This window comes from Dipodomys merriami, unplaced genomic scaffold (genome assembly GCF_024711535.1).
Source record: "Dipodomys merriami isolate MVZ:Mamm:240054 unplaced genomic scaffold, mDipMer1.0.p SCAF_22, whole genome shotgun sequence".
In the NCBI taxonomy this organism is placed as follows: domain Eukaryota; kingdom Metazoa; phylum Chordata; class Mammalia; order Rodentia; family Heteromyidae; genus Dipodomys; species Dipodomys merriami.
The window spans coordinates 18,867,100-18,885,071 of record NW_027203604.1 but is presented as its reverse complement, the minus strand read 5'-3'; the positions used below and the strand labels follow the sequence as shown (position 1 = coordinate 18,885,071).

The 17,972-nt window shown below is 46.7% G+C and overlaps 1 protein-coding gene across 2 annotated transcripts in view; it reads left to right on the top strand.

The window, feature by feature from the left end:
• The first annotated feature begins 3,569 nt into the window (after nucleotides 1-3,569).
• Nucleotides 3,570-17,972, top strand: part of Kpna7 (karyopherin subunit alpha 7) — a 22,179-nt gene continuing 7,776 nt past the window's right edge. For both annotated transcript variants that reach the window (XM_070033557.1, XM_070033556.1), the window contains exons 1-6: nucleotides 3,570-3,650; nucleotides 7,932-8,060; nucleotides 10,641-10,723; nucleotides 11,365-11,633; nucleotides 14,164-14,246; nucleotides 15,486-15,749. In XM_070033557.1, the coding sequence (XP_069889658.1) occupies nucleotides 3,579-3,650; nucleotides 7,932-8,060; nucleotides 10,641-10,723; nucleotides 11,365-11,633; nucleotides 14,164-14,246; nucleotides 15,486-15,749 (900 nt within the window). In that variant the 5' untranslated portion in view covers nucleotides 3,570-3,578. The remainder of the gene's footprint in view (nucleotides 3,651-7,931; nucleotides 8,061-10,640; nucleotides 10,724-11,364; nucleotides 11,634-14,163; nucleotides 14,247-15,485; nucleotides 15,750-17,972) is intronic.

The window sequence follows — 17,972 nt, the reverse complement described above, 5'->3', positions numbered from 1 at the left end:
TCCCCCAACTCCAGCCCCAGTGCTCCACGTGATCCTAATGTGGGTGAGAGGAGGCCAGCAAGTCTGGGAACCACCTGCGGGCTGGGAGGACATTTAAAGCTGACCCAGGAGTGAGAGGTAGAAGCTCTCGGCCAGGTGAGTGAGAGGTAGGTGGTGGCTTGTGGCTGGGTGGCAGGGCCTCTGGGCTGACCCTCTGACACCCCCCCCGGCTGTGTGGCAAGTGAGGTGGCGCCTTTCTCCTGTCTGGGTGGCAAGCCAAGTAACTGCGGCCTTGTCTGGGAATAATGGAGATGGTTTTCAGGAGCCTTGCCAGAGCTAAGTGGCCTGATCTAAGCAGGCCTTCCAAGTCCTAGGCTGCTGTCTGGCCTTCCTGAGTGGGGCTTTGGGGTTCAGGGTACTTGCCTAGCCTGTGCAAGGCTCTGGACTCCATCCTCAATACTGAAGAGGTGTGTGGAGGAAGGGCAGGGGAAGGCAAAACTTTGGCTGGGTGCAGTGGCTCACAACTGTAATCCCAATTAGTGAAAAATGGCTTGGTGGATTTCGGGAGGATGAAAAGATGAAGCTTGCCCAAGCAAAAAGTTAGCAAGACCCTCCCCCCCACACCCCATCTCAAACAACAAGCCGGGTGTGGCAGTGATACCTGTTAGCCCAGCCCCCCCGGGAAGGCCATCAGCACGATTACAGTCCATGCTGGTCCTCAGCCCAAAGCAAACCTATCTGGAAAAAACCTTAAAGCGAAGAAAAGCGTTGGAGGAGTGGCTTAAAGGGTTGAGCGCCTGCCTAGCAAGTACTTCAGAATTTAAGCAACTTCAGAAAAGGTAAAAAAAAAAAATCAGCCAAATCAGTCCTGGCTTATTCCAGGAGGGATGAGGAGGAGGCCATTTCTGGACCCAGGGGCCCCGCAGTGAGGCCTCCCCCACATGGCACAGTGGCCTCCTGAACCCCTGGCTGTGGCTGTGTGCTTGGTGGGCCACCTGGAGCCCTGTGCGGCCCCCCACCCCCGTGGGTACTGCCCACCCGAGTCCACCTGAGAGGCCTAGTCACCAGGAGAGGGCTGCCTGCCTGGCCTTGAACCTGGCTCTGGAGCCCACCCGGCTTGGGACGCCCACGTTGGTGCAGCCCCTCCCTCGGGGAACCCAACAAGCGCCAGATGGAGGCCGGGCCTCTATTGGAGTCCTCGCTGGGCCTGGCCCGCCCCCTACCTGCGTGCCCTGGTAACTGGGACCCCTCTGCTGGCCTTCCTGGGGAGTAGGTGTCACCTCAATGTGTGGTTTTTGGCTGGAAACAAACCCTCCACGGAGCATGTGGCCGTCCATGCACGGCTGACCATACAACCCAGGGACCCAGCAAGGAGAAGACTCGGGTGCTGCCCGCCATGCGTTGTGAGCGCTGTTGCATGCGTGCACACGTGTTTTGCGCATGTGCGTGCCCACCTGCCTAGGTACCAGGCTTTGAGTCAGAGGCTTGAGCTCTTGCTCTGCCTGGCTTTTTTTGCTGGTTCATTAGAGATAGACACTCAAGCTCTTCTGCCTAGTCTAGCGTTGAAGCATGTTTCTCCAGTTCTCAGTCTCCTGAATAGCCAGATTTGCAAGCTTGAGCCACCCGGCGGTGGTACTAGGTTTGTGTGTATGTGTGTGGATATGCATGCTGGTTCTGGGGCTTGAACTCAGTGCCTGGCCACCATCTCTGAGTTTTTTCACTCTACCACTTGAGCCATGGCTTTACTTCTGGCTTTTTATTTTTATTTTTGGTAGTTACTGGGGATAAGAGTCTTTATGGACTTTCTTCCCCAGCCTGGCTTCCAACTGCAGCCTTCTGCGCAGCTAAGATTATAGATGTTAAAGGTGAGCGTGATGCTGGACTGGGATGTTGGTAGTTGATGCTCAAGGGTTTTCTGAAACTACAGATGCATCCAAAGTTACAATGACTTTATGATTTCTGTTTTTTTAATTTAAAAAACCGAAAAAAAATAACTGTATTATACTTTGGGTAGAAACTTCATTCCCTTCTTTCCTCCCTTTTTCCTCCTTCCTCCTCTCCTCCCTTCCTCTCTCTCCCTTCTCTCTTTCCTTCCTCTCTCTCTCCTTCCCCGTCTCACTCCCCGCCTCCACTTGGGATAGAACAGAGCTGGTGCTGTGAGGCAGACACTCCACCACTGAGCTGTATCCCCAGTACTGAAGTTTCATCTTTCCTCAGACTAGAGACACTCAATTTGATGCTGTCTTGACATACTGTCCAATGTGAGTCGCAGGGGTAAACAGTATAACGAAGTTACATAAGGCATTTAGCACCTTTATAACATGAGTCTTGTAGTTTTGTTCAACTGTAGGCTACTCTGTTATGTTGTCTGAGTTTATTAAGGTTGAGCGAGGCTATGTTAGCATGTTTAAGTATATTAAATGTTTCTCGTTTTCTGATATGGAGTTTGAACTCAGGGCCTTGTCTTGCTTGCTTGGCTGGTTCTCTACAGCCTGAGCCACGCCTCCAGCCTGGTTTCTTGTTGGGTTAGTTGGAGATGGAATCCTGCAGACTTTTCTGCCCAGGCTAGCCTGAAACTGAGATCCAGATCTCTGCCTTCTACGTAGCATGGATTACAAGCAAAGAGCAACCAATGCCTGGATTTAAATGGATTTTTCACTTAAAATTTCAGCTTATGAGTTTATTTGGTTATGATCCAATCCAAAATCAAGGAGAATCCTATATATTTTTTTTTATTTTTTTTGGGTCCGGTCGTGGGGCCTGAACTCTGGGTCTGGGCGCTGTCCCTCAGCTCTTCAGCTCAAGGCTAGCACTCTACCACTTGAGCCACAGCGCCACTTCTGGCTTTTTTCTTTTTTGCTTATGTGGTGCTGAGGAATCGAACTCAGGGCCTCATGCATGCAAGGCAAGCGCTCTACCACTGAGCTACCTTCCCAGCCCCTATTTATATTTTTTTAAAGTCATTGATCTGTTACTTTAAAATGTAAGAAAAATAAAATGAAGACTGGGCATGGTGGTACACATCTATAATTCCAAATACTTCTGGAAGTCAAAGGTAGGAGGATTGAGAGTTTGAGTTCAGCCTGCAAAGGGAGCAAAATTCTGTCTCTAAAACAAAATGTTTAAAAAGCGCTGGTGTATAATCAAGTAATTGAGCACTTGGCTAGCAAGCTGGACTCTCTGATTTCAATCTCCAGCACCACACAAAAAAAATAAGAATAAAGGGAGGGAAGAGGGCTGGGTGCCAGTGACTCACACCTGCAATCCTAGCTACTCAGGAGGCTGAGATCTAAGGATTACAACACCAGCCTTGAGCCAAGAAGCTCAGGGACAGTGCTCAGTCCCAGTACTGGCACGCACATGTGCACACAAAAGAGGCATTTATGTTTTCTGTGCAGCTTCGTTTGGCCATCAATGGTCAGGTTCCAGCCTAGTTTCCTTTTAAAGGATTCCTTCACTCCTGTGACCCAGGACTGGCCCCACAGCATTCCCACCATGCTGTCATCACTGATTGCCCTGAGAAGCTTTCACCTAGTAACCCAGCCCTAAACACTAAGTATCTTTATGATTGTCCACTTACAGGTGTTTCCTTTCCTCCCATGAGCATGCCTCTCTTGGACGCTCCTGAGGAGAGGCTGAGAAAATTTAAATACCGCGGCAAAGATGCATCTGTGAGTATGCGGGCCAGGCCATGGAAAAGCATGTGATGGCAAGATATCAAAAGTGGGATGCAAACTAGGTGTGGTGGGGCATGCCTGTAATCCCAGCCCTGGGGAGGCTGAGGTAGGAGGATGGATCTCCAGTTGCAAGCCAGACCAGTGGCATAGCAAGACTTTGTCTCAAAACAAAGGATTGAGAAGCTGGGCGCTGGTGGCTCACACCTGTAATCCTAGCTACTCAGGAGGCTGAGTTCTGAGGATCGCGGTTCAAAGCCAGCCCGGGCAGGAGAGACCGTGAGACTCCTATCTCCAATAAACCACCAGAAAACCGGAAGTGGCGCTGTAGCTCAAGTGGTAGAGCGCTCGCCAAGAGCTGAGGGACAGAGCCCAGGCCCAGAGTTCAAGCCCCACGACCGACAAAAAAAAAAAAAAAGCAAAGGATTGAGGGGTCTAGGGATATAGCTCAGTTGTATGCACCAGGTCTTGGGTTCCAGCCCCAGCATTGAAATAAAAAAAAGTGAATAGAATTAGGAGACAGACAATTTTGGACTCAAATCAGAGTTTCTGTGTAGTCTTGAAACCACTTTAAAAACAAAACAAAACAAAAACCAACCTTTTTTGTGTGCTGGTACTGGGCGTGAACTCCGGGACTAGGTACTATCCTTTAGCTAGGATTACATGTGTTTGAGCCAGTAGTGCTGGCTTGAAACCACAGTTTTTAATCAACAAAATGGAACTAAAGTCAGATGCTGTGGTAAATGCCTATAATTCCAGCTACCCAGGGCACAGATGCAGGAGGACTGAAGTCCAAAGCCAGGTAGAGCAAAAGTCTGAGACCCTATCTAAGATAGGACTGTTAATACTGTGAAATTTGTGAAATTTATGTAATCAATCTCAATAAAAAAATTTCAGAAAGAAAGGTCTGGGCCTGGAGGCATGGCACAAATGGTAGAACACCTGCCTAGCAACGGTGAGGCCCTGAATTCAAACTGCAGTACTGTCAAAACAATACAAATGAGTAATAATTCTAAATGGGGCTGGGGCCAGCTGCATAGATATTGAGCTGCAGCTGTTTCTGCCTTTTTTTTTTTTTTGCCAGTCCTGGGCTTGAACTCTTGGCCTGGGCACTGTCCCTAAACCACTTTTGCTCAAGGCTAGCACTCTACCACTTGAGCCACAGTGCCACTTCTGGCTTTTTCTGTTTCTGTGGTATTGAGCAATTGAACCCAGGGCTTCATGCATGCTAGGCAAGCACTCTACCATTAAGCCACATTCCCAGCCCTGAGGCTGTTTCTGGGAGGTTTACAGAGGCTGCAAATGCTGACAGACAAGCATGCCTTGAAAAAGTCAGACTTGGATCAGAAAAGTCCAGACTGGTCTCATGGTTGAGAAAAGCAGGGGAAGTGTGTGTGTGCATGCGCACGCACGCTGTGTGTGTGTGGGGGGGGCGTGCTGTGTGTGTGTGTGTGCATGCGCTGTGTGTGGCTTTTCTTGCCACTCTGGCCTGAGGGCTGCTGGCTCTCGCCATGCCCTACGAGTGTGTATGTGCTGCTCATGTCACATACGATTGGTGACATCTGGGATTTGAAAGGTGGCTTAGGTCTGGGGGAGAACCCACTCCCCACTCTTAGCGCAGTGCTCTCCAGCACGCGTGGTTTCTGGCTGCCAAAACCACTGCATGACAAAACCAGTTTGAAGCTGTACACTTGGTGACTGAAGCAAGGAAAATTTTGAGTTCAAGGCCAGCCTGGGCTACATAGTGACACCCTGTCTGAAAAGAAGGAAAATATTTAGAACAAAGCCAGAGCAAAGGCTAGCAAAGGGGGCCAAAGGGGCAAAATCTCCTTTCAACAAGGAGATGTGATTTGGCTACCATAGTCCTCAGGCTCTTACCTCGCTGTGTGGCACTACCATGGCCCCACTTTCAAGCAAGAATCAAATCACTTGCCTCAGGATGTATTCATTCCTGATATGTCTGAACCTCTCGCACAGCTCCTGCCAGCAGTCAATCTTTCTGTTGGTCTTTCTGTTCAGGGACTGAACTCAAGGCCACATCTCCAGACCCTGCATTGGTTATTTTTAAAGATAGGGTCTGATTTTATACCCAGGGAAGCCTGGGCTGTGATCCTCCTATTTCTGCTTCCCCATGTCCCTGGGGGAGGGATGGCCATGAGCCATGGCACCCAGCCATTGTGCTGGCTGGGATTGCAGGCTTATGCCACCACACCCAGCTATTGTTTGAGGAGAGAATTTTGAACTTTTCTGCTCTGCCTACCTTTGAACCTCAGTTCTTCTGATCTTTTATCTTCCAAGCAGCTAGGATTATAAGTGTGAGCCACCAAACTCCGCTACCACATACTCTGTGGTTGGTCCCCTAAGATTTTATTGCTTTGTGACACTGAAGCTTTTCTGCTTTTTGTAACTTCATCTTGTCATGTGTGCACAAGGCAAAATAAGCCAACAGCCTCCCTGTTGATAAGCAATGCATGATTGTAATTACTATTTCAAAGTCTTTAGTTAAAACTACATATCAGGAACATTGAAGTAATTTCTTTGAGAGTCTCAATACTGTCTGTGAGCTGTCTAGAGATGAAAGAAAAAGGGTTTTGTTTTTGTTTTTTTAATTAGGGCCAGGCACCAGTGGCTCATGCCTGTAATCCTAGCTACTGAGGAAGCTGAGATCTGAGGATCACAGTTCAAAGCCAGTCCGGGCAGGAAAGTCCCCAAGAGACTCTTCAATTAACCACCAGAAAACTGGAAATAGTGCTGTGGCTCAAGTGGTAGCTTGCCTTGAGCTGAAGAGCTCAGGGACAGGGCCCAGGCCCAGAGTTCAAACCCTAAAAAAAAAAAAAAAAAAATCCAGGCACTGGTGGTTCACACCTACGGATCACAGTTTAAAGCCAGCCTGGGCAGGAACATCTGTGAGACTCTTATTTCCACTAAACTACCAAAGGAAAAAAAATCTTCAAGTGGTGCTGTGGCTCAAGTGGTAGAGCACTAGCCTTGAGCCAAAGAAGCTCAAGGACAGCACCTAGGCCCTGAGTTCAAACCCCAGAACCAGCTTCTTGGGAGGCAAAGATCTGATCCTGATTCGAGGTTAGCCAGGGCAAAGGTGAGACCCTATCTACAAAACAAAGGAAAGGCAAATGGACTGGTGGTGTGGCTTAGTGGTAGAGTACCTGCCTAACAAGCCTAGTCTTCTGAACTCAAGCCCTAGTACCATAAAATTCTAAATTGCCCCAGGAAATCTGGGTCTGGATCAAGGCCTGGGTGATCTGCTCGGGGCATCTAGGTCTAAGGTGGTCCCTGGAAGGTTCACTCTTACCTGTCTATGTTGGAAGACTCAGGCCCATCCAGGAAGCAGGGTGATCTTCAGGAATGAATGGGCATCAGGTGTGAATCCTGGCCTGTCAATGTGCACACGATCTTCCTTTACTTGGGACCAAGACTGAATCATTCATTGCTTAGGGGAGTCGGGTCTTCACGGCAGGAGAGAGCTCAGAAACATTTCTCATCTCTGGTCTTAGCAGTTTCAGGCAATTGCATCTGTAAAAACGCCTCCAGAGGCTGCAATGCTTGATAAGAAATGTACTCATTATCTTGCCCATGTAATTGTAACCCCTCTATACAGTATCTTCACAAAAAAAATACATTTATAAAAAAAGTATAGGAAAGGCAAAATGATAAAGGAAGGACAGACGATATGACTATATATGATACCTAACTCCATGACGTTCTGACTTATCTTCTTTGCCACGAATTTTACAACTTCTTTGCAAAGTTATCCAACCTTACCTTGGGATAAAAATCAATGTTAATATCTTTTGAACAAACATATTTGTTCATACTTTGCCAATGCAAAATAAAAAGGACTAAACAACAAAAATAAGGTAAATCCAAATTGTCAAAAACATGAAATATATGTATGAGATGCTATTAACTGAAACAATAATCTTAATAAAAATATTTAGACATTTAAAAATAATTTTTAAAAAAACGCACTGGTGGCTCATGCCTATAATCCTAGCTACTCAGGAGGCTGAGATCTGAGGATCATGGTTTGAAGCCAGCCCAGGCAGAAAAGTCTTATCTTTCCAATTAACCACTCAAAAATCAGAAGTGGTGCTGACAGTTGTAGAATGCTAACCTTGAGCTCAGTGATAGTGCCCAGGCCCTAAGTTCAAGCCTCACAACTGACAAAAAACAAGCAAAAGAGCATGCAGCCAGATACTTGGAGACACGTGTGATGACATCTTTGGTGGACTTACTGAATTGTTTCTCTCCTCCCCTTAGGTGCTGCGGCAGCAGAGGGTGGTGGCCAGCTTGGAGCTCCGCAAGGCCAAAAAAGATGAGCAAGCCTTAAAGAGAAGGAACATTACTCTCCTATCCTGTGATTCGGCTTTTGAAACTCCAGCCAAAGTGGTAGGTAGGCATGTAGCCTATAGAGAAGTGTGCAAAGATCCCCTTCTCCACATGGCTCTCTAAGGTGACAAAGTTTGAGAGATTCAGTTTGTGACTTCTCACTTAATTTTTTCTTAAAGAGGGAGTAACATAGCCAGGCGCTGGTGGCTCATAGCTGTAATCCTAACTATTCAGGAGGCTAAGTTCTGAGGATTGTCATTTGAGGCTGGAACTCCACTATACTTTGTCTCCAAAATAACTAGCAAAAAAGCAGGGCTTGGCTGGCCACCGGTGGTTCACGCCTGTAATCCTAGCTACTCAGGAGGCTGAGATCCGAGGATCACAGTTCAAAGCCTGCCCAGGCAAGAAAGTCCATGAGACTCTTATCTCCAATTAACCACCAGAAAACCAGAAGCAGCGTTGTGCCTCAAGTGGTAGAGTGCTCACCTTGAGCTAAAGAATTCAAGGACAGTGCCCAGGCCCAGAGTTCAAGCCCCATGACCGATAAAGAGCAAGGCTTGGAGGTGTGACTTAGGTAGTAGAGTGCCAAACATGAGCGAGCAAGCAAGCAGCAAGATTGAATTCAAACTCCAATGCCACTGTAGGGGCGGGGTGTCATAAAGAGATCAAGGTTAGAGCTAAAATGCCTTTGTTAGAAGGCTAAGACTTTTTATGGCTGAGAGTCTGGGATCTGTGTTCTACTGAGGGTAGAGAAATTGCTACCTTTGTTTGGGTGCTACTACTAGGGATCAAACTTAGCCTGGAGTGTGAGGAAAGCAATCATCATTGAGCTACACCACTTGTTCTTTTCCTTTGTAGTTTTTCAGATCGGGTCTTGCACTTTTGTACTTTTGCACAGGCTGACTTACAATGATTCTCCTGTCCTACCTCCTGAGGAGCCATGTTTGCAGTCATGAACCACCATATCTAGCCCTTGTATTTTTCTTACCTCTTCAAGACCATCTTAGGCAGCCCAGGCTGGCCTCAAACTTGTGATTCTCCTGTCTCAGCCTCCTGAGTATTGGGGATTAGAGGTGTGCAACACCATACCTGGCTAGAAATTTTTCTTGTTCTCTCTAAACCCAGAAATGGAGGGAATGGGCATTTGTGTAGTTCTAGGACTTAGCGGGAAAATCACTGGATATTGTCATTCACTGTACTGCTGTAGAGATAGCCAGGTGTTACGTTAAATTCAGTAGGCCTTGGTGTTCTATTCCGGAAGGAATGAAGCAGGATGATGAAGAAACATGATTTTTGCCCCATACGAAAAGGTCCCTTTTTAAAAAAATTAAGTTATAATTCAAAATTGAGATACAATTAACTATTTACAATGAACACTGTGTGTTCGCACATTCACATTCAACCAGATCCTGTTTGTCACCTGCAGCTGGAATGCCACCGCTGCTAAATAGTCAGTCCCTTGGCCAGCGCCAAGCTACTTTCTGCCTCGATAGGTCCCTGATTTGATCACTTTATGCAAATGAGAATGTACACCATGTGGCCTTTAAATTTTTATTTTTTAGTACAAATTCTAGGTATAAGTTCCTTCTAGCTTGCTATTTTTTTTTTTTTTAATGTCAGTCATGGAGCTTGAACTCAGGGTCTGGGCACTCAAGGCTAGCATTCTACCACTTTGAGCCACAGCTCCACTTCCAGTTTTCTGATGGTTAATTGGAGATAAGACTCTGTCCTGGACTTTTTTATGCCTGGGGCTGGCTTTTACCCATGATCCTCAGATCTCAGCCTCCTGAATAGCTAGGATTATGTGAGCCACCAGCACCCGGCTGGTTTTTTCTTTTGGCGGCTGTACCTTTCTAGGACTTAAATTTTGGTTCATTTCTTGGGTTGTATTTGTTCATAGTTCCTTTACTGTTTTTTTAGGTCTGTAAGCTCAGTAGGTATTTCTGTACTTTTCATTCTTGAGTTTAGTAACTCAGGTCTCCTCTCTTTTTTTCTCTTGGTAAGTCTGCCTGTGGGTTTTGTAGTGTTGATCATTTTCAAGATTATTGGAAAAGATTTTTTTGTTGTTGTTCCATAGTTTTCTGTTTTCCCATTCTGATTCTATTCAGTCATTTCCTTCCTTCCCTGCCTCCTTCCCTAAAGAACTTCGCTCATGCTCTATCCTTTGGATTATCTTCTCAGCCCTTTTGTCCTTGAGACAATCTCACTACTTTTGCTGGCCTCAAACTCTCAATCCTTCTGCCTCCACGTCCCATGTAGTCTAGATTACAGACATGAGCCACCAGATTAGGCCCTGCTTTGGGTTTGTTTTCTCTTGCTTTCATAGAGGAGGGAAATTTTGGAGGTCCTCACTTTGCTTTTTTTATATCTTTTTCTTTTCCTGCTGCATACACGAACATGTCCTTATTGTGTAGGATAAGAAAAAAAGGTCCTGGTGAATCTACACGAGGAATTCTCCTCACATGTGGGGAGTGTCTCCTTGTGACCTATGACCTACGACCTATGTCCTATGCCATGGACCTATGCCACAGCGGGCCTGCCGCTCATGCTGGCCTGTCTGATCACCTGGACACCCTGCTCATTGATGTTTATGCTTCCTTTTTGGAGGGAGCTCTCACCTAGATGTATGTATTCTTGCAGGCCAGCCTCACTCTGGAAGAGATAATCGAAGGTGTGAATGGCTCAGATCCAATCCTCTGTTTCCTGGCCACCCAGGCAGCCAGGTATATGGCCAAGCCCACAGCTGCTCTTGATGGGTTTATAACCAGAAAGGTGTGCCAGTGGTCTGTGGCATCTTGGGATTGGTAAAATACCCATAAAATTCATGGAAAGGCTCCTGCCTTCAAAAGCAGATGGCTGGGCTACCTTGTCCTTGAGGGCAACTTAATAGATGCCATGTGTTGACAGAGATGAATGACTTCATTTACATCGGCCTCTGCAGGAATGTAGCTCATAGATAATACCTGAAGGTGAAATGCTGCTGCTGTGTTTCAGGGCTGCAGAGCTAGTGCTGCAGCCTGAACAACAGATTCTGAAGGAAGTCTGGCCAAGGGGTTTGCCCCATCTGTTCATTAGGGGGTGAGGCTTTGGATGTAGGGGTGTGGTTTGGCAGGGGGTGGGACTTTATGGCAGGGCAGGGTCTGGTGGCAGTGGTGGCTATTGAGCTTGCTGGTGTGGGTCCCCAGCACTGCAATATAAATATGGATGTAGATATGTGTGTATATGTATTTATATATATATATATGTGTGTGTGTGTGTCTATGTCTATATAATATCACAAAGGTATCGGAACAGATGTTCCTTTATGTGCATCTAGAAAGGAGGGTCTTCATCCCTCCCTGACCTGACCTTTTTCACTGCACAGAAAGATGCTCTCCCAGGAGAAGAACCCTCCTCTGAAAGTGATCGTGGACGCCGGGCTCATTCCCAGGCTGGTGGAGTTCCTGAAGCACTCGCTGCACCCCCACCTGCAGTTAGAGGCTGCCTGGGCTCTGACCAATGTAGCCTCCGGGACTACGGAGCAGACCCGTGCCGTGGTGGAAGCTGGCGCCGTCCAGTCCCTGGTGGAGCTCCTGTCCTCCCCCCACATGACGGTGTGTGAGCAGGCTGCCTGGGCCCTCGGCAACATCGCAGGTGAGACGCTCTCCTTGGAGCAGCTTGTTTGGGTAGTAGGGTGCACCTGACATCCCGGGCACCCCTTGAAGCACTGGGGAAGAGACAATGTTATTTTGAAAATCATAGCTAAGTTCAGAGATGACAAACAGAAGCTGAAAGTAGATGTTGCACAGCATACTAACGTTACAGTTTTCCAAAGGACACCTGCCCCAAAACACAAGTCCGCCTTATGCAGGTGGGGGGCAGGGGAGGGAGTTAAGGCCCTACCTTACATAGCCCGAACCCTGAAAGCCCTGACTGGTTAATATGTGTTGTGCATGTACTGATACATTGAATTGAAACCTTTGTGTACAAATAGGTAAAGATAATTACATTTATAAACTTATTTCCTTAGTTTGGAGTAAAAAGCCCTAAAAATGCAGCCTTGGGTCTCCCTTAAGACCGAGACTGCCTATCTAGCATGGATAAGATCTTGGGTTCAATCCCTAGTACTGCAAAAAAAAAAGTAAAATTTAAAAGTAGGCCATGCATGGTGTCTCACACCTGTAATTCCAGCTACTTAGGAGGTGGAGACAGGAATGCAATTCAAGGCCAACCCAGCCCCAAATAGTTATCAAGAACTTATCTCACAAACCCGACCTGGTGAGGTATCCCTGTAATCCTTACTACTTGGGAGATGGAGGGAGGGGGATCTCTAAGGTCAATCCTGGGCAAAAGCCAGGGACTCTGAAAATAAAAAGGGGGAGGGGTGGGCACCTGGCTCAAAGGTAGAGCATTTGTGAACAAGTTTGAAGTCTTGAGTCCGAACTTCAGCACATTCTCCCCTCCCTACTCCCCCCGCCCCACAAAAAAAAAGGCCAAAAAAGCAATCTTAAAATCCTTGTGTGGATTTGGGGTTTGATACTTTACTCCCTGTATGCTCTGTGAAAGCACAAGGTAGGAAATTAATGGCAGAAGGGTTGAAAGTCCTGTGTTTTCTGGCTGAAATCAAATGTTCTCTAGGGGGAAAAAGCTCACCTGAGTCCCTCAGTGTGTATGCATGTAGGGGGGGCATGTGTGGTGATAATGGGACTCGAACTCAGAGCTTCATGCTCTTGCCTGGGCTTTTTTCCCTCCCTGCTCATAGTTAACACTATCATGTGAGCTATGTCTCTAGTTCTGGATTTTTTGCTGGTTAATTAGAGCTGAAGAGACTTGGAGATTTGTTTGTCTGGGCCGGCTTTGAATCACAATCCTCAAATTTCAACTGAGCAGCTGGAATTATACCCCTGAGCCACTAGCACCCAGCTTCCCATCAGGGTTTTTGGCAAATTAAGATGGGCCAGATCTTAGCAATTTCAAGTACAGAAAAACAGCAAGCCATTCTCATGGAGCCAGCATAAACACTAGCAAGCAGGACATAAATTAATGTCTTTAACAATACTCGCAGAGGGGCTAGGAAGGTGGCTCAGTGGTAGAGTGCTTGCCTTGCATGCATGAGGCCCTGGGTTCCATTATTCCTCAGTACCACATAAACAGAAAAAACTGGAAGTGGCACTGTGGCTCAAGTGGAAGAGTGCTAGCCTTGAGCTGAGGAGCTGAGGGACAGTGCCCAGGCCCAGAGTTCAGGCACCAAGACCGAGACACACACACACAAAAACAACAAAAAAACAATGCTTGCAGAGGTGATGCATGCATTACAGATATTACCTCTCATCTTTGCTGTTATTGTTGTTGTTTTGGGGATTAAACTCTGGGCTTGGGCGCTGTCTCTGCGCTCTTCAGCTCAAGGCTAGCGCTCTACCTCGAGCCACAGCGCCACTTCCGGTTTTCTAGTGGTTAATTGGAGATAAGAGTCTCACGGACTTTTCTACTCAGGCTGGCTTTGAACCACGATCCTCAGATCTCAGCCTCCTGAGTAGCTAGGATTACAGGCATGAGCCACCGGCGCCTGGTGACCTCTCATCTTGCTGGATGCAGTAACAAGCAGTCAAGACTGGGTGGTATAAACATGATATGGTATAAACATGATATGTCTTCCTTTAATGGCTGAAGATAGAAGTTGAGGAGCCAGCCCTAGTGGCTCACTCCTGTATACCAGCTAGACAGGAGGTGAAGATAGGAGAATCCTAGTTCCAGGTCAGCCTGGGTAAAAACTTAGCCAGACCCCCTCGATAAGGCAGGTGTTGTGGCACAAACCTGCCATCCCAACTTCACAAGAGATTTCAATCTGATGGGCAAAATCGTGAGCCTACCTGAATCACCCTTCCTGGCTGATTGCCAACCCCTGTGCACCCCAAGATTTTGCTTTGAATTGCGTTTGGAAGGTATTTCTGCATGCTGAAGCCTCTGCCCCTGCCTCTGCTGCCAGCTGCCGAGTGGCACCTGTCTGTCCTGTTGGGAATGTACATCCAGCAGACCCGGGAGAGCCAGGACCTGGTTCCTGGCTTGCCTAGTATCCTGACAAACTTGTAGTCTCTGATCCTTTGTACGAACTTTTGAAGTCAGACACCCATTGCAAAATTTGCTTTGTTCTCCCTTTGGATGTCATGTTTTGATCTATTTGTAGGCGATGGCCCAGAATTCAGAGACCTCGTTATCTCCAGCAATGCCATCCCACACCTTCTGGACCTTATGACGTCAGACATACCAGTGAGTGTCTTTAAACCACCACACCCAGGAAGCTGACCATTTCTGGGTGAGAAGCAGGGGAAAGGACTTCCGTATCATAGCTGGCCTATGGGCTGCAGGCTAGACCTTTCTGATAGGGCTCGGGGACTCAGTGTATTTTGGCTGAAGACTGAGTTAGATTTGTCACTAGGGACCAATAGCACATGTCTCTGAGGTAACTAGCAGAGGTCCGTTACAGTTTTGGGTTTTTTTTCCTATTTTCCTGCAATGCTGAGATTTGAACTCTGAGCCTCATACTTGCCAGGGAAAGCACTCTACCACTTGACCATCTTCTATTCGGGAGGCCCAGACAGATAATCTCCAGTTTTGATCATAGTTATTAGGGGCTAGATTTGAGGCCTAGGGTCAAAGTTCATTCGGGTGTTAACAAGAGAGGAAATTATGTTTAGAAGTTTTGTGGTTTAGAAACTGGGTTCTAGCCAGGTATGGTGACTCATGACTATGATCTCAGCTACAAGGGGCGGGGCAAATAGGCAGTTTATAGTCCACGGCCTGTTCAGGCAAAAGTATGAGACCCTGTCTGAAGACAAGACAACCTAAAAACTAAAAGCAAAAGCAGTGGGATGTGGCTCAATTAAGAGTATTTGAGGGCTGGAAAGGTGGCTCAGTGGTACAACGCTTGCCTTGCATGCTTGAGGCCCTGGGTTCAATTCCTCAGCACCACATAAGCAGAAAAGAAAAAGCCAGAAGTGGCGCTGTGGCTCAAATGGTAGAGTGCTAGCCTTGAGCTGAAGAGCTGAGGGACAGCGCCCAGGCCCTGAGTTCAAACCCCACGACTGGACCCCAAAAAAAAGAGTATTTGACTTAGCAAGTGAGACTCTGAGCTCAATTGCCAGAGAAAGGAAGGAGAGAAAGGAGAAAGGAAGGGAGGAGAAGAAAAAGGATGGAGGGAAAGATGGATGGAAGAAAGGAAACAGAGGCAGAGAACTAGAATGGCAGAAGGAGTGAGGAATTCCTACTTGAGATTTTTGTTGAGGAAAATGAAATTAAGTCATCAAGCGAGTAATATGGGAGAGGACATTTTGAAGGACTGTCCTCTCTGAAGGACTCTCCAGGTAGCATTTGAATCCTTCATCTGCACAGCAGCCTCAAACACAATGCACAAACTCTTTGGCTGGGGCTTGGTCTGTCACATGGATCCCAGACACATAGGGAGGGCATGCTGCCACTTACATCCTTTCCCCTTGGGCCTGGTTACAGATTGGCTTTCTGCGCAACCTCACGTGGACCTTGTCTAACCTGTGCCGTAACAAGAACCCATATCCCAGCAAGGAGGCCGTGATGCTGATGCTGCCCCGTCTCACTCTCCTCCTGCGCCACCTGGACAATGAGATCCTGTCAGACACCTGCTGGGCCCTGTCCTATCTCACCGATGGCCACAATGAGCGCATTGAACAGGTGGTCCGCATGGGAGTCCTGCCCCGGCTGGTGGAACTCATGACCGTCCCAGAGCTCAATGTCTTGGTAAATGTCACCCCTGCCTTGTACCCCATTTCTTCTCAGCCAGTTCAAATCCTTTACCTGGAGCTCAGTTTCCTGTGGACATTACTCTGTTTCTTGCTGCTCTCTAGCCAAAGGAAGGCTGGAATCCCTTTTGATCTGACTGTTCCAGGAGCTTTCTCTTTTTTAATCTGATAACTAGAAAAATGAACCAAGTGAAAAATGGCTTAGAATCCTGCCAGTCCGGAACCATCCTTGCATTCTTGCCTTCTTGTTGTATAATTTGGATTTCTTAGGTAAATATAAGGGGAGATTTCCTCTTCTCTCCCCAGTGGCTTCTCAGATTACCTAGATGCAGGTAAAAGCATTATGGACACTTTGAACAAGTACCTACTGTTCTGAGTTGTGGGTGCTGGCTTGGTATATGGTCAAGTAGTGGTCATCTCCTCTGAGTTAGTGTCCTATTACCCAGGTGGCCTATCACTCGCTAAGTTCTACCACTTGAGCCACATCCCCAGATCTGTTGTTTGTTTGATATTTGCATAGAGTCTCCAGCTTTTGCCTTGGCCAGCCTCAGTCTTTCTGCCTCCACCTCTTGAGGAGCTGGGATTAGAGATATCCCTCATCCTTCCAGTTTGTTTTCGAGATACTGTTTCACTAACTTTTGCCTTGACTGGCCCTGGAACTGAGATCCTTTTATTTCTGCTTCTCATGTAACTGGAATTACAGGCATGTGCCACCATGCCCACTTTTTACAGACAACCTTTTTTTTTTTTTAGTAAGACATCTCACTTTATTAACAAAACAACACTACACTGAATACATGTTACTTTCACTACTACATTAAGTTTTTGATTTTTAATATTTAAAGCAATCTCCTTAAGAAAACCTACTTACTCCTTAATGTATCCCACTTATAACAACTTCCTTTTACTATGCACTGTGTCGCCTTTCGATGTCATTACTCATTAACAAGACACAATTACTTTAAAATCTGAATGCTTTTTTTTACATATTTTTATTATTTTTAAGTAGTTGTACAAAGAACTTCTCATTCTACAAAACAGTATATGAATACAAGGTGTCTGACAACATTGTCACCCAGCGTTCCTAACCCATCCCTTCTCTCACTTTTTTTAAAAAATTGAGATTAGGTGATTACATAAATTTCACATATTTCACAGTAATGTGGAATAATGACACTTAAAGTCACAAACCCATTTTAACCATCACAAGGCAAATTGCCATTATCATGGTCTATAAAGTTTGTGAATTCTATGAGCTTTGACAAATTATTTCTTCCACATCAGGTGATGATTACATTTCTTTCCTTTTGCTTAGTGTAAGCCGTTCCCTGTTTCCCTCTCATTCCTCCTTTCCCATCACTGTCTTTGGGTTGCTTAGTTCTTTCTCGTCTATGTACAGACAAGCTTTTATAGAAGTGTTGGGGGCCCAGTTGAAGCTGCCCTGTCAAGGCTGTGATTGACCTGCGGAGCTGCTTCTCCATGGAATAGCAGGTGTACAATTCTGATAAGCTAGGAAAACTCTGGAATGGTTAACAGACTCCCTTGTCCCAGGGGCAGAGAAACTCAGATCAATCCATGGTCAGTCTTCTACAGCATTTGTTGCCTTGAGTCCAATCATTAGCCATCCTGCAGACCTTCAGGGTCACTGGGAGGCAGCCTGTGAGCATACCGGGCAATGCCATTGGGCTCTCCTATGTCCCACTTAGAAATAAGCAGTCACAAATACCAAATACAAACGTGATCTGCACTGTCACTGGCTTAGTGTTTTCCCCAGTTGAAAAGTAATGCAAGTGGCAGCATTTCCTTTTTACTTTAGTTACCAGGGTTTGAACTCAGAGCCTCTTGCTGGCTAGGAAAGCCCTCTACCACTTGAGCCATGCCCTCAGCCCTTTCTGCTTTAGTTTAATTTTTGATAGGGTCTCATGCTTTTGCCCAGAGTAGCCTGGACCACCATCCTCCTATTAATGCCTTCCTTCCGCAGAGCTGGGATGACAGGTGTGCACAAGTCAGCAGCATTCCTTGCTAAAGGTGTCCCTTGCCCCTTAGCCAATAGAGCCACTATTGTAGAAAGCCAGCAAGAACCTGAAACTAGATGGAAAACAGCCACCCATGATTTGTTGCATGACAAGGGTCATGAGTATGGTTCCCAAGCTGACCCTGGGCATGTGAGTCCGGTCTTCATGTTTGGGAGGGCATGGGTTTCACATGATGATAGCTTTGT